Source organism: Pleurodeles waltl, chromosome 7, assembly GCF_031143425.1.
Source record: "Pleurodeles waltl isolate 20211129_DDA chromosome 7, aPleWal1.hap1.20221129, whole genome shotgun sequence".
NCBI classification, from domain to species: domain Eukaryota; kingdom Metazoa; phylum Chordata; class Amphibia; order Caudata; family Salamandridae; genus Pleurodeles; species Pleurodeles waltl.
The window spans coordinates 803,824,086-803,838,955 of record NC_090446.1 but is presented as its reverse complement, the minus strand read 5'-3'; the positions used below and the strand labels follow the sequence as shown (position 1 = coordinate 803,838,955).

The 14,870-nt window shown below is 43.9% G+C and overlaps 1 protein-coding gene across 1 annotated transcript in view; it reads left to right on the top strand.

Moving 5' to 3' along the window:
• Positions 1-14,870, top strand: part of DOCK2 (dedicator of cytokinesis 2) — a 2,133,690-nt gene that overhangs the window by 1,648,636 nt on the left and 470,184 nt on the right. Inside the window, exons 31-32 of the mRNA XM_069199340.1 lie at positions 8,427-8,527; positions 8,862-8,920. Of these exons, the coding sequence (XP_069055441.1) occupies positions 8,427-8,527; positions 8,862-8,920 (160 nt within the window). The remainder of the gene's footprint in view (positions 1-8,426; positions 8,528-8,861; positions 8,921-14,870) is intronic.

Genomic DNA, 14,870 nt, shown 5'->3' with positions numbered 1-14,870 from the left:
GATGGCTGGGCTGCCCTGGAAGCCTAAAGTGGGTTCATTTGACTCTTCAAGCCCAGCCATTGTTTTAGGAGTTTCCGTGCATTTCCTCAAATGGCCCCCTCTGTCACTCGGTGTGAGCTAATTACAAGAAATGAAAGGTAGCCAGAGGAGAGTGTACTCAATGCCCCCTTGTCATCTGGTCATTCTCACCCTAAGGCCTGAGTCTGCTTCTTCCTTTCCAATTAGCTTTTTCTCTGAGTCACTCTTCACAGAGAGCAGGAAAAGATTTTAGTTTGACATCCCTATCCAGGACAGCCTGCTCAGGGGGTCAGTAGGTAGCACTGTACCATGATCATGATGGCTGGGCCTACCTGGAAGTCCTGATGAAGGCTCATTTGACTCCAAACTCATATAGGGCTTAAGGAGATCAGATGCTCTAAGCTCTGTTCACCTCTTTTCACTCGGAGTGCATGGATAACAGGAAAGACGGTTAGCCTTCTTATGTTATGTTATGTTATGTTATGTTATGTTATTTGTATTTGTAAAGCACACTATCACCTGCAAAGGTATCCTGGAGCTCAGCATTTGTGTGTGCCTAGTCCTAACTTATGGTAGTTTGGTTAATTGATAAGACAGATCTTCAGCTTCTTGCAAAATTCAAGAAGGGAAGAGGAGGCTCTGGTGTGGAGAGGAAGGTTATCTCATGCTTTAGAAACAATGTAAGAGAACATTTGTCCTTCTGATCTAGTTCTGTGTATATGTGGGATGTTGGTGAGCAGTACTCCTGCAGAGCTGTGGTGTCTTAATGGCTGATGAACAGATAGAACTGTTCAGGTAGTTGGGGCCTGAGTTATTGAGTGCCTTGAATGTGTGTGTGAGGAGCCTAAATTGAGTCTGTTTGTGTACTGGAAGCTAGTGTAGCTTCCTGAGGTGTGGTGTAATGTGAATTCTGTGTGGGGGTTTGAGGATGAATCTGGCTGCTAAGTTCTGGATGGTCTGTAGTCTTCCTCCAGATTATTAGGGAAAAGATGCATGGGACCCAAACCTATCCTCTGGTCTTTCTCCCCAGGTGCCATAAGAGCCTGGGTCAACCTGCCCCAGAATCACAGGGGCCTGTTTACATGGTTATCTTCCAGCCCTGTCAGATGGGGCCTTCCTCAGAGCCTTTCTTTGTGGAGCACAAGCAGAGATGAAATGCTAACATTCCTGTGCAGGGCAGCCTGCTTGGGAGGGGCAGTTCAACCAGCAGTTGTTTAAAGCAAAGAGCTTTCGGCCTTCCGACTTGATGGTCTGTCTTTTGTGGCAGCTACTCAGCGGAGCCAAGGCCAAGCTTCCTGGCAGCTTGTGAAGTGGTCTGACCAGAGTGTATGGCTGAGGCGGCAGTAGTTCTGGGTACTGCCTGGTAGTCCAGGCCTCATGCACCTGCCCAATGACCTTCACCGCACAGCACATTCCCTCAGCATCTCAATATGACCCCAGGCCAGAACACAGCACCCCTTGGTCTAGCTCAGTCTGTTCCTTGTCCAACCTCTCCTTTCTGTTTTTATGGATGAAATTGGTCCGATTCCCCCATGCTTTAGCATCTGATTACGACCTCAGATCAGACATGGCAACCTGCTGAATTTAGGCAGATTACTAAGCAGAGGAAAAGTAATTACCCAGGATTCCCTCAATAACAGTGAGTTAAGAGCCCAGTGCTGAATTCCCCCCCCCACAAATGCCACAGGAAATGTGTCTTATAGAAGACCCTCTCCCCAGTGATGGTCAGTGGCCCAACGTCCTTTTGATCTTGGCTCACCTTGTGGATGGTGACCAGCTAGTAGCAGTCCCGAGTGTGCTGGGATCAGTTGTTTTCAGAGTCAGAATGCTCGGGTACGGAGCCCAAAACAGGTTGTAAAGTTCATCTAGGGCTTACTATGGGTGCAAGACTGATAGCTAGCAATCACCATAAGGGAGAGTTGAAAATAACTTTGAAGAGAGAGTCCAAGAGGGCATAAAATTGTTGAGAGGTGAATGGGTTGCATCACAGCAGTCCGCACGGAGTATTCAACATGGATGGGAAGACTGCTTCCTTGCCATCCCCCAGCAACTGCCCGGGCCCTCTCTGGATGTGCCAAGGCAGGGGATATTCAGCAATAACACAAGGGTCCTAAGGCAACCTCAGGGAGGACAGAATCCTCCCAGAAGGGAGCAGAAGGACAAAAGCTTGCTGGTCTTGATTTTGAGTGTGAATACAGACCATCAAAGTGGAATCTCACAATCCTTCTGACTTTTAGAGTTTAAAGCTGGAAATGTCAGAAAAGTTACGACAGGGACAACTGGCTTGTGTGACCAAGCATTCATAGCAATGTTGCTTTTTGATCCTTTAATGCCAGCTTTTCTGATCATTGTGGAGCAGACTGCACCAAGCGTTGGATTGATCACTCACTAAACAGGAATTCAAGCTGGGTTAGCCCATCATGGGAAAGGTTTGTTTTAAACTACTGATGACATATTATTGCAATAATATGTCTGCTCAGTGGGAGCAAAACTGCCGGTTCAGACATCTGATGTATGTGCTTGGCTCAGGAGCCAATGGAGCACAGCTGATGTTTATGGGATTAAGGCTAAATTCAGAATCCCCCATAAATCTTAATTATGCAGAAGTCTGAGGCACCTTGGTTGGCCTGGGATGGATGGCTTCTGGGCTGGTGTGCAGAGCCACTTAGTCAGGGACTGGAGTGCAGAAGAAAGGGGCCTGTTTCAATTCACCTTAGTGCACTGCTTGTTTTGGGGCACTTAGGGGGTCATTACGACCCTGGCGGACGGCGGTAATTTGGGGAAAGGTACTGCCAATAGGCTGGCTGTACCTTTTCCCAAATTATGACATTGGCAGTTTGGTTCAAGCCAAACCGCCAATATACCACTCCGTCCGCCAAGGTGGGAACAGCCTCCGGGCTGGAGACTTCGGTCTCCAGCCAGGCGGCCATCACAATCCCACCCTCAGGATTATGACCCCACCTGCCACCATGGTTTTTGTTGCAAATCTACTGCCACTAAAACCATGGTGGTAAGTACTATCAGTGCCAGTGAATTCCTCCCTGGCACTGATAGGGGTCTCCTCCACCCCTCTCCCCCTCCCCAGAGTCCTTCCCCACTCTCCCTCTCCCGACCCCCCCGACATCCACACACCCTCACACATACACACATGCATACCCACATCCACCCACGCATGAACACATACATACCCATATCCCGCAACACACACTAACATACATTGTAGCACACACGCATTCACAACACACAACATACACTTACACTCACATTCATTCATTCTATCATGCATTCTACACGACTCACATCTGCATGCACACATACAAGAACAGACACACACCCCACACACACACAGCACCCCTACACATGCTCAACCCTCCTTTGCTTCCCAGGCTTGGGCACCAGTAAAGTAGAAGATAATGACTTGAGGCACTCTTAGCCAATGGATTAGGGTACCAATCTCTACCAATGGCATGGTGGATGTAGACTGGGAGGACTCTCATGCACCTCTGAGATACAAAGTGGAGATTGCTTTTGCTGGCTAGGACTTCAGGCTCCGGGAAGGGTAATTTTCCCTACCTGGGCCAGGGTGGCATCAGACTGCAGACTGAACAGCTCCTGAAACAACCTGATGGATGGGCAAAGCTATGGCTTTCACCTAGGAGGCCTGGTCCCTTCAAGCCAGGACTCCAAACACCATGCAAAGCTACCTTCCCACTTCGACCAGGGTGGCATCAGACTGGGGAGGAGTCTGGGACTCCTGTGACCGAACAGCTCTGGTACTCCGATGTGGGAGGCAGGCTAAGCCATGGCTTTCACCTCGGAGACCCGGTCCCAACAGGCTAGGGTTCCAGGCACTGGGAAGGCCACCTTCCCTACCCAGACTGTGGTGATGTTGGACCGTGGAGGAGCCTGAGGCTTCTACAGGCTGCACAGCTCTAGCAATCACCTGTAATGGCAATCACCTGTGAAAGGCAGGCAAAACTATGAACTTCACCTGGGAGGCCCATGCCCACAGGAGGTGCTCCAGGAACTGGGTAGGACTACCTTTCCTACCCAAGCCAGGGTGGTGTCAGACCACAGTGAACTCTGGGGCTTCTGCAGGCTGAACACCTCCCATAATCCACTGTGTGCGGCCTAGTCCTCACAGGTAGGTTGTGCCGGTCAGCAGGCAGTCTCCTTTCCTGCCCAGGGCAGTTTGCTGCTCCACCGGCAACAGTTTGCCAGGATTCACGATATCCACCAGATAGCTTGTCAACTTCATGTTGGCAAAAATGTCTCCAGTGACGTTTCATTTTTAAGGCTTGTCCAGCCTATGAACGAGTATGGCTGTGCCGACTGAGTTAACCATGTCATCAGCCCAGCCTTCCTTATTTGATTTACATGCATGCCTAGTATAAAGGGTGCAATACAAGCAGAGTCAGTGTGAGTCAGGCCAATATGTCTTCAATCTGTGCAGTATTGAAGCATTTTTTCTTCACTCTGAGGAAAACAGTCTGAAGATTAGAAGAGAAAGGCAAAAATATATTTTTTCAAATTGTCACTCCTTTATGCCTTTGTATAACCATAGACGTTTTCAGAGCTGCATAGGGGGCGTACCTAAAGTCCCAGTAGCACTTGAAGAGCGGGGAGAGCTGCCACAACATTGCACTCAGAGGCGCTTATTAGGCCCTGCTGGTTCCCACAGGGCATGATGCTTTCAGAGCTGCACAGAGGGGCCAGACCTGAAGCCCCTGGAGCTCTTGAGGAGCAGGGGTGGAGCCGTCACAACATCACACCCAGAGGCACTTATTAGGCCCTGCATGTTCCCGAAGCACGGGACGTGTGCGGGGTCTGCCCGTGCCCATCAGTGGCTGGAAGAGGCTGGGCACGCACCCCTTTTGGCTCAGAGGTTACTACTTTTAGGGCCAGATGTAGCAACCCTTTTGCGAGTCGCAAACGGCGAAAATCGCCGGTTGCGACTCGCAAACGTGGGTTTGCAATGCACAAATGCATATTGCGAGTCGTTACCGACTCGTAATATGCATTTGCGACTCGCAAATAGGAAGGGATGTTCCCTTCCTATTTGCGAGTCGGAGTGGTATGCAACTCCATTTCGCAGTTACCATCCACTTGAAGTGGATGGTAACCCACTCGCAAACGGGAAGGGGTCCCCATGGGACCCCTTCCCCTTTGTGACTGGACCCCAAATTATTTTTTCAGGGCAGGGAGTGGTCCAAAGGACCACTCCCTGCCCTGAAAAATCCGAAACTAAAGGTTTCGGTTTTTTTTTGTAGTGCAGCTCGTTTTCCCTTAGGGAAAACGGGCTACACTTCAAAAAAAAAAAACTGCTTTATTGACAAGCAGGTCGCTAACATGGAGGCCTGCTGACGTCAGCAGGCCTCCATGTTAGCGAGTGCCCATAGTCGTTATGGGGCCGCAATTTGGGACCCACCTCATTAATATTAATGAGGTGGGTCTTTGCGACCCCATAGCGACTTGCAGAAGGTGTCTGAGACACCTTTCTGCATCCCAAATTGCGACTTGCAATTTGCGAGTCGCAGAGACTCGCAAATTGCAAGTCGCAATTTGGGAAGTTGCTACATCTGGCCCCTCGCTATTTACCATTTCTGAGAATAAATGTACTACAAAGTGTAGACTTGCATCTCCTCCCCCGAAACATTGAGTGCAACCAAATTTATGAGCAACTTGTAACTTTTCACACATAACTTCAGAGTGTATTGTAAAACCTCCTTCAAGAGGTTATCTAATTGGCATATTCACCAGTTTTATAACTATATACACATTCCCTAACTACCTGATCAAAGCTAATTAATCAAATCCAGCAACATAATTTAACATAGTTTAAGGGTGTGAGAGGTATGAAGGACCACAATTAGGAACTTAGCATTTTTTATAGTTCTCCAGCTTTACATAGAATGAAGGTGTGTTTTTTATTATGCAAATGACAACAAGTAGAGTCTCAAACTTCAGTAATAATTTGTCACATGAGTTACATCAGTTGCATTAACATTAAGAGCCGATCCACAAAGGTAGACTTATCCATTTGTGAAAGTTTACGTTTTTTTTTAGTATTCACACACTATGAGTTAATAGTACGTTTATGACTGCAGAGGATAGCTCTCTTTTTAAGTGCGGTGTTCTTCACCCCGACTACGTAGTCTCTGCAGTCGTAAATTTACTATTAATAATTTATGAACATCAAATGTCATGTGTGAACTCCAGGTTACATTTACAGTATCCTCATGCATGAGCTTAAAAGCATGGCTTCAGGCTTGCTATGGTGCCTTATGTTGCTGCGGCCTAAAACACTGTAGCAATAAACCAAAAAAACATGAATGCACAAAATCTACATTTACACTACTAGGAGACCCCTCAGTGTGTATTGTATGAAACGTTCTGAGTACTTAAAGTTTACAACACGGACATGTTAAGTATTTGGAAAAAAATGCCTGTACAGTGACTACCTAAAATGTATCGTTTTCACGGCATAGTCGCTTTCTACTTTAGAGAGGCCTGTTTTGATTAAAAACAATTTTTCCACATTGTGGATTAGGAAAATGCGAAAACGTATTCCCACTCTGTTAAATGTTTAAATGTAGTTAATTGGTTAAATTAGTTAAATTTAGTTAAATGTTAATGGTATATTTTAATGTTGCAAGCGTACATTGGTAAGAAGCTGAATAGAGTTCTCTTGAAGCTTTTTTCAATAATTAACTTGGTATTGCTGGGCTTCACTCCTGACAGTGATGAAGCCAAGATGATGAATGAAAACATTCTCTTCTAGGTGTGTTGAAGGGCCTAAGATGTTGAGGCAGTTTATTTCGAATACGGTTCATTTGTCTACTCCCAAATAAGATTAATGCAGAGAGTAGATTGTCTGACTTATAAACCTACGTTGATGATGGCCCTTAGACAAATCCTGTTTTTTGTGGGCAAGAGTAAGTGGAATGTAATGAAAGTTTGACGCATTTTTGTAACTATTACATCTATGTGCCTTTTTATGAAGATTTCATTGAGGTTAATAAAACAGTGATCATTAATACGATGCTGTTATGAAATTCATTACTGGATTCCCTCCACTGTCCTCGGAGAACACAGCTGGATCTAGTAAATACTCAAAAAAATGAATATCTGCCCAGACTACCTGCGAAAAGTTTATGATTATCCCATTCTATGCATGTATTGAAGGATCTATTTGCTACAGCACACTAAAAGAAGAGACCCTCCCTTGTGAAAGAACCAGTGGCCCAGTTGAGAGTGAACTGCAATAGACTCTGTAAGAGGTGTAGCTGGAGCAAGACCTGGAACCCAAGACTCTTCCCTGGAAGCCTGTTTGCTGTAGGAGAGAACAGGACTAGATTTTCAACCCCCAAAAGAATGTTGGATTTTGTCTATGTTTGGACCTCTGGTGACAGGTACTAGATGACATGACTGATTCCCTGAGAAAGATTTACCTTTGTTGGCTGTGAATTGTTGGTTTTCTAGTTCACAGCTTTTTCAAGTGCAGTTCGAGGCAAGTGAGGGACTGTCAATTACTGACTCATGCTTCACTCTTCTAGAAGATTCCAATAAAGTGACAAATTCACATTAAGACGTAGGGCAGAAACAATGCAGCATTATCACCCCAGCAAAGAAGTGATGTCAGCAGCCACTGAATTAAGCTATGCCCCATTCTAAGCTTTCAATATTTAAACTGAAGTATTCAGCAAGAGTCTTAACTTACTCTACATGACATTGAGAGACATTCTCTGGCTAGAGTATCCTGCATTGTTCCCCCTGTGAAAAAAGATTTAAGTCCCAAGGTAAATCTTTGAACTGCTATGAAAGACTATCATTATTCGATCCTGTTCCATTGCAGTTGCACTTAATTGGTACATGGGTCCTGGTCTCCACAGCCATAGACATTAATTAGCGCTTAATGGATCTTGTCACCTTAAAAGTTTAAACGTTCTTTTGTCCTGTTCCCTTTTATTACTAAATTAGCTTGGGATTTTTTTTTTTTGTCTGATTTAAATACTATTTTGGTGCTGTTAAAAACAATCATGTTTCTGGGGAACAGGCTGCTACTTGTGTCATAACTATCCAGGGTTGAGTTTTCTCATGGAAACGGCGTTTAGACTGTTACTTGGAGATATTGGGTGACATTTTTAAATCTTTGCCTGCTATCCTTTAACAGAGTTAACCAGGAATTCGAAAAGGGGTCAGTAGTTGGTTCCAAACTAAGGACTGAGCATGTATCATCATGCCCATGCACCAATGAGCCACCTCATCTGAAGCGTTTCAAGTTGGGTTGTGTTAAAATTGTTTCTCAGATACTTCCTGAAAAATCAATTTGTCTAAGCATTTTCAGTTTGTTTTACATTTCACAGGCTGGTAAAAACTCTACTGTCTTTGTATGTTTACCTTTTCAGCTTTGGAACAATTACTTTCATCTGGCTGTTGCATTCATCACACAGGAGTCTCTACAGCTTGAAAATTTTTCTCATGCAAAACGTAGCAAAATCCTGGAAAAGTAAGTATATTTTTGTGACGCAGCCAAATTAGTCGCCTTGATAATTGTCTTACAGTTTGACAAATCACTACCACGTTTTGACGAAAACATTTGTTATTTCTGTTGAAAACCTCGATGTTGCTATGGCGTGAGGTTGCTATGTCTAAGGCAGTGAGTTCAAAATATGGCTAAAATAATTCCTAGGATATAGCTGTCCTGCTCTCAACTATTCTCCAGTCTTGACAAACAATGGCATTTGAATATCTTTATTTAACTATTTTTTGACTGAGACATACCGACTGTAGAAACTAATCTCCTCTGCAACTGAAGGTAAACACTATTTTCTTATTTATAGATATGGAGACATGAGATGCCTAATTGGTTTTGCTATCCGTGATATGTGGTACAAACTTGGTGAGTAATGTCATCGAAAACCAGTATGTGTTATGTAGCAAGCAGTACATAGTCCGCAGAATACAAAAAAGTATTATCCTAAATTTGAGTAGATACTGTATCCTACCATAAATTTGAGTCGATATTGACTGCAGAATGCAATCAATAAATGCAAATCAAGGAATCAGGATTAACAAACTAATTTTATTCTTGCGACCATGTCTTATAGTTGATTATTCAAAAATGCAGTAATGAAGACAGCGAGCCTTTTCTATAAAGTATTCTGTGTTTTAGTTATATACTTTCTGAACCTCAGAAAATTCCGATCGATACATGTGCTGCCAGTCGGTGGATTTTTTGTACAGTTATATTCTCCTTCCTGGGACTTCCGAGTAACAGTTATACTTTTCTCCTATATCTGGAAGACAGAAGGATGACCGTGTGTAGTAAGTTGGTAGAAGATAAGACCATTCAATGTTTGGAAATCTGATTTATGTGAGGAGAGACCTTCTATGCTGTCTGCCACATAGAGGCAGCAGGTGTATGTTGTGGTACACTTTAGTCATCACTAACATTTCTCTCATAAGTTGTCACCATAAGGTTCAATGGCCGACTGTGTTGAATTGGTGAAAAAGGTATTGCAGACTGGCAATAGTGAGCCTGTAGGTGGTAAAAACAGGTGAAGCAGGTGTCGGTGTATGGGGTGGAGGTACCACCTGTTGCACCGAGAGGAAGATACAGTTTCAGTTGTCATCCATGTCGGCTCATTGAAAATAGTTAGGACAACTTTCCTGGTGAAGAGAATCCAACAACTGTAAGTGGTTTAAGCGAACCATAACATTACAGAACTGGAATTGCTCAAGTGATCCCTTGGGTATCATAGCAGAAATGTGTCGGTGATGAGCGTATCCCAGGTTGTCTGTTGTCATGCAGTTAATGGTCGACTGCTTCCCATTCAGTGTGTTTTCAGAACGAAGGTTTTACTCAGCTAGCAGTGACTCTAAACATCGCTGCGAATTTAGTGGATTATATGTTTGGAAACTATTCTCAGGCGACTCAGCCAATAATAGTTTTAAACCATAAGTTATGTTTTTTTGTTTATCTTAAATGCACGTTAATTCACGCAAAAGAGACGGTGACAGCTTCTGGCACACTGCATAGGACAGCAAAGCACTTCACAATGAAGATGATGATGTCCTGTTCTTTACTGTAATTTTATTTTCGCGTGCATTTATCTAGCAAATGGGAAGAAATCTACCTTTTAAGCACAGCCACCTGTGACTTTTATATTTTTCTGGACACTACTTTTTGGGTTGGTGTTAGGACTTTGCAATGTGTCACTGCTTATTATTGCCACATTATTTGTGCTCTCGCCCTAAAATGGTCCTCATAACGTTAGCTTCACTTAATTGGTCTTTTTAACTGTTCTGTAAGATCATGGCAGATGATGCAGCAAATGCAGCAATGCATGGGACCTACATTTCATATGTGGCCTACGGTGTATATTTGGGCCACTCACATATTTGACACAAATATATGGCTGGAACGCGACTGTGCTCTGGCTTGGCTACGGATTAATGGCACTTAGGTAACAAATAGCAAAGGAAGTTGCAGTGGCCATGTAAGAAAGGCTATTTCAAATATTATTATTTACCCCATAAAGTATGCCTTGTAGGTCCACAGGGAAGGGTGTTTGATATAGAAGAAGTGGCTCACTATATATTTAAAGCACATATGCTCACAATGGCAAAACAGGCTAAAATATATTTCTACTGTTGAAGTATAGCTTAGATTTTCTATAAAGTCAGGTCTTTAGGACCAAGAAGGCAGAAGTGCTGCCAAAAAACTGGGCACATGTACACACATCACGGGTCATACACACTCTAGACTCTTTCCCTGACTTAGAGAAACCTGGGCACAGGACCTTGAACATTTGGATGACAATGACTGGTAAGAGGCTCTCAGCTGCTCCAGAGATGCAGCTATAGCCACCCAATTCCACCTCATACAATTCAAGTTCTTACACATGGTCTACCATATATGTTCAAAACTGTGGTGAATGAGTGCCATTGCCTCACCTTCTGCCTGTGCTGCACAGCCCATGTAGAAGACTTCATCAACAAAGTTTGGACCTGCCCAGGCCTTACCTCGTTTTGGATGGGAGTTCTGGCCTGTCTGAGCAGAGTCCTGGGGTGACCACTGCCCAACAATCCTAACCTTGCCTTGCTACAAATCGCAGCCTTAATTAGGGGCAATAAGTCAAAAGAACCCTACTATAGATAGGACTAATGGTGGCTAAGAGAGAAATCCCCAGACACTGGAAGTTGGCAGATGCCCCTTCACTAGAGGAGTGGTGGATTGGACTTGACAGGTGCATCATATTGGAAAAAGGTGTATACGCAGCCAGAGGCTGTCCCCAGAAACAAGGAGGGTCTCTGGGTGCTGGCCCCACCACCTGGGATTGCACTTGATTCCCACAAACACCACCCTCAATCCTTAGATGCAGAGGTGCAGGCCTACGAAGTCAGACAACACAACCCTGAGGGACATAGCAAGAGAGCAGGGGACGTGGGAAGATGGGGAACCAATACTTTTATACAACGTGAGACACCATGTTTTACTGCATCACTTTGAGACATGCTGAATGAGCACTATCTAACTTGGGTGGGACATAGAACTGTATTAATGTTTAATTTTCTAGTTATTAAGATGAAAATGGCAATAAAATATGTTGAATAAAAAACCAGGCCACTTGGCAAGGATTAGCCATCTCAGAGTACTACAGGACAGCTGGCAGAAGAAGGACAACCTTAGCTATACTTCTTTGCTATTTTGATCCCAAATGAGACTGGCAGACTATGTTCCCAATCCTTGCCAGAGCCTTCCTGATGCTTTGTCTTCAACCCTACTCTAAATATGAGAGTGTTTAGGGGCCTGCCTGACTAGAGCTTTACCACTGGTAAGAAATATTCAGCTACCTTAAATTTACCAATTGTGTGACTGTGTACAGTAAAGCAAAGAGAAACTGCTACAAAAGGCAGTGGGAACGGGATGAGAAAGTAGCCATGGCTGGGTAGAAAAGATTCTCAAATCATGACTAGTGCATATGATACTATTGCCCCCCCTTCAGAACCATCTTGGACCTGGGCAGACTACACCTTAAAAAAAAGGCCCTGTTGGAAGAAAGAGGACATCTGACTCTTTCTGGAAGAAGAGGATTCAAGGACACTCAAATCTTGCTGGCAGCCAGAGATTGGAACTACTCCCCAAGGGTTGAGTGGCTGCCTTCTGCTTGACTGCTCTATTGATTAAAAAAACAGAAGAAGTAGACTCGAGGACATCTAAGTGCTGTTGGCATTCCAAAATTGCCCAGCTGTTAAAAAAATACTGGACTAGGTGAGGACCTTGAATGGAGAGAGACATGGTGCCTAGAGGCCTGCCCTGAGGAGGTGGGGGCTCAAGAAGTGATGCAACTGAACTACCTCAGCATTTGGAGAAAAGTGGAACTCCAAACTTTTTCCTTCTCCAGAGAGCCAGTACTAAGTGCTAAAGTTTCCCCAGGGATGTCTCATTCGAGGTTGCCAAGAAAACCAGGTCTGTCCCACTGGCAATGGGTTCAAAAGGACCTTGTGGTAAAAATATCCAGCGTTGCTTAGCCCTGCTCTGCTACAACTTCCAACCTTGCCCTGCTGAAGACCCCCAAAAAGTGTCTACGTCCCTAGGTAAAACCTTGGACCCAGGTGACATAACAAATCCATACCAAGGGTAGAAGCAAACTCAGCATCGATGAAATCCAGCTGTGTCATGCTCACAGCTTTTAGAGCCAAAACTAACAGCTTTAGTGGCAGGTGGATGATGATTTATCCACATCAGCTTCAGCTGTGAACCTTACCTAGCTGAAGGATTTTGACTTTTGTTTTGGTAATTATTTGCAAAGGTAAACACTTTGAGGCAACCCTTTGGGTGTATCCAATTTTTTAGTCATTGCACTTGGCCTGAAATTGTGGCTAGGTATCAGTCAACTGCAAGCTGTTGCTTTTTGAAGTAGTTTTACTTTTCCAGACTCATGCATGACAGCTCAATGACTTACACATGTCCTGTCTGCACAAGTTTCTGAAAGTCAGATGGCAGGACAAAGTGCAGGATATTGAAGTCCTTTCCAGAGCCAGTCTGCCTGACCAGATGGGCTGGGCATGTTGCTAGAATGTCAAATGAGCGCATCTCCAAACAGTTCTATGGAGAACTCACTCAGGGAAAGAAGGACAAAATAAGTGGTTCAATGACATGCTTGAGGCCTCCCAGAAGTCCCATGAGATCAACACCACCACCCGGAACACCCTTACACTGAACCATCCAGCATGGTGAAGCCTCATTCACAGACAGTGCCGAATGTCCGGGGCGAAGTGTACTGCTGAGGTTTAAAGAATACCTGAGCTGTGCAAGTAGAGTGCTGCCCGCACATCACTGATTGTGTCATCAAATATCTGCCCAATGTGTGACATACATTCCATGCCTGAATTGGACTACTTAGTCATCTTCAGACACACAGAGCCCGGTCAACCAATCAATGAGATATTGAGGTCTTCTTTGACAACGATGGACGAACATCACTTTCCTAGACATGTTTTGCCTTAAAGTTTTAAACAGCTCTATCTCTGGTTCCCCTTATCCTGTTTTAAAGATGTATCTCTTTTGTTCATTTACATTTTTTCTAATTTTCTTAATTGTTTTGGGACTTTTATTGTATTCTGTTCTTTACTTAAGAATTGTTGGTACTGCTTGAATTTGTCATGCACTTATCTAGAACTGGCTGCAGTGTGTGTCATAGCTACCAGGGGTGATCAGTTTTTCTCTAAGAGTTAGATTGAGACTTAATAAGAATGTGTTTAATAAAATGGTACAGGTCACTCCTTTCCAATTAAAAATCCACTTTCAAACAGTTCCACAAAGCATGTTAACTTCGTTCCTTGACATCTTTTTTAGAACACCCGGTCTGTAGTAAAACACAAAATTGTATCTTTCTGCTGTTGTCTTGTCAACTAAAGTATGTTCTTCTGGAAACTTCACCAATTTAATCATGTAATCATGTTACAAAGCTGAAACTAAACCTGACCGATAGAACATTTCTACTTTTGCCATTAACAACAACCAACACAAAATTCAAAACCTGTTCTCTCCAATTAACTTGAACAGTGAATAGAAAATAATTTCAATTTACCCTCTACACAGCCTGTTTTCCAAAGATCACTTTGACAAGAAAATCAAGACAGCTTTGGACCAACTGTCAACCCTGAAGAGGGTGAAACACTTTCTCCTGGAAACTGATTTCACAACTGATTTCCAAACCATAACTCATATGCACCAAGATGGAGATAACACTCTACTCTGAAGTTTGCCTCACACCACACGGACCCCCTGTAAGTAACCCTACAAACAGCAGGTTGACTCATCCAGGCTTAAAGAAAGGAAAACCTGACACCCCAAGACAGATGCAATTATACAGGCTCCTAATCCAAGCCTTCATTATCTTCAAGTCCTGTTGCATCACATGCAAGACCATCTGAACTAGCGATCAAGTATTATTGGCTGTCAAACTAACAAGCAGAAGGCATCACATCCGGACACTGCAGGAAAGGAAACAAACAGCTTGCAAAAAATGAGAAAATCAGAAAACAGGACTATTCTGTGTGTGTCTAAAGGACCTGGAACAACAGGTCTATCAACATCATAATTGCATCACTCCTCCTGCAATTCACAGTGGAGCTGAATTCTCACCTTCTCAAAGAACATTATAAACTGGAATAAAACAATTCACCTCCCACAATCATCAGGTTCTGTTGTAAAGAATTTTGAATTATTTCACAGGGTTCCTGTCCATGTTCACTGCTCTGTTGCTCTTTAGGTGGGTTTTAGTCCTACAACTATACATGCAGGGAAATATTCAAGTTGGCATGTTTCCATTCTGTCATGA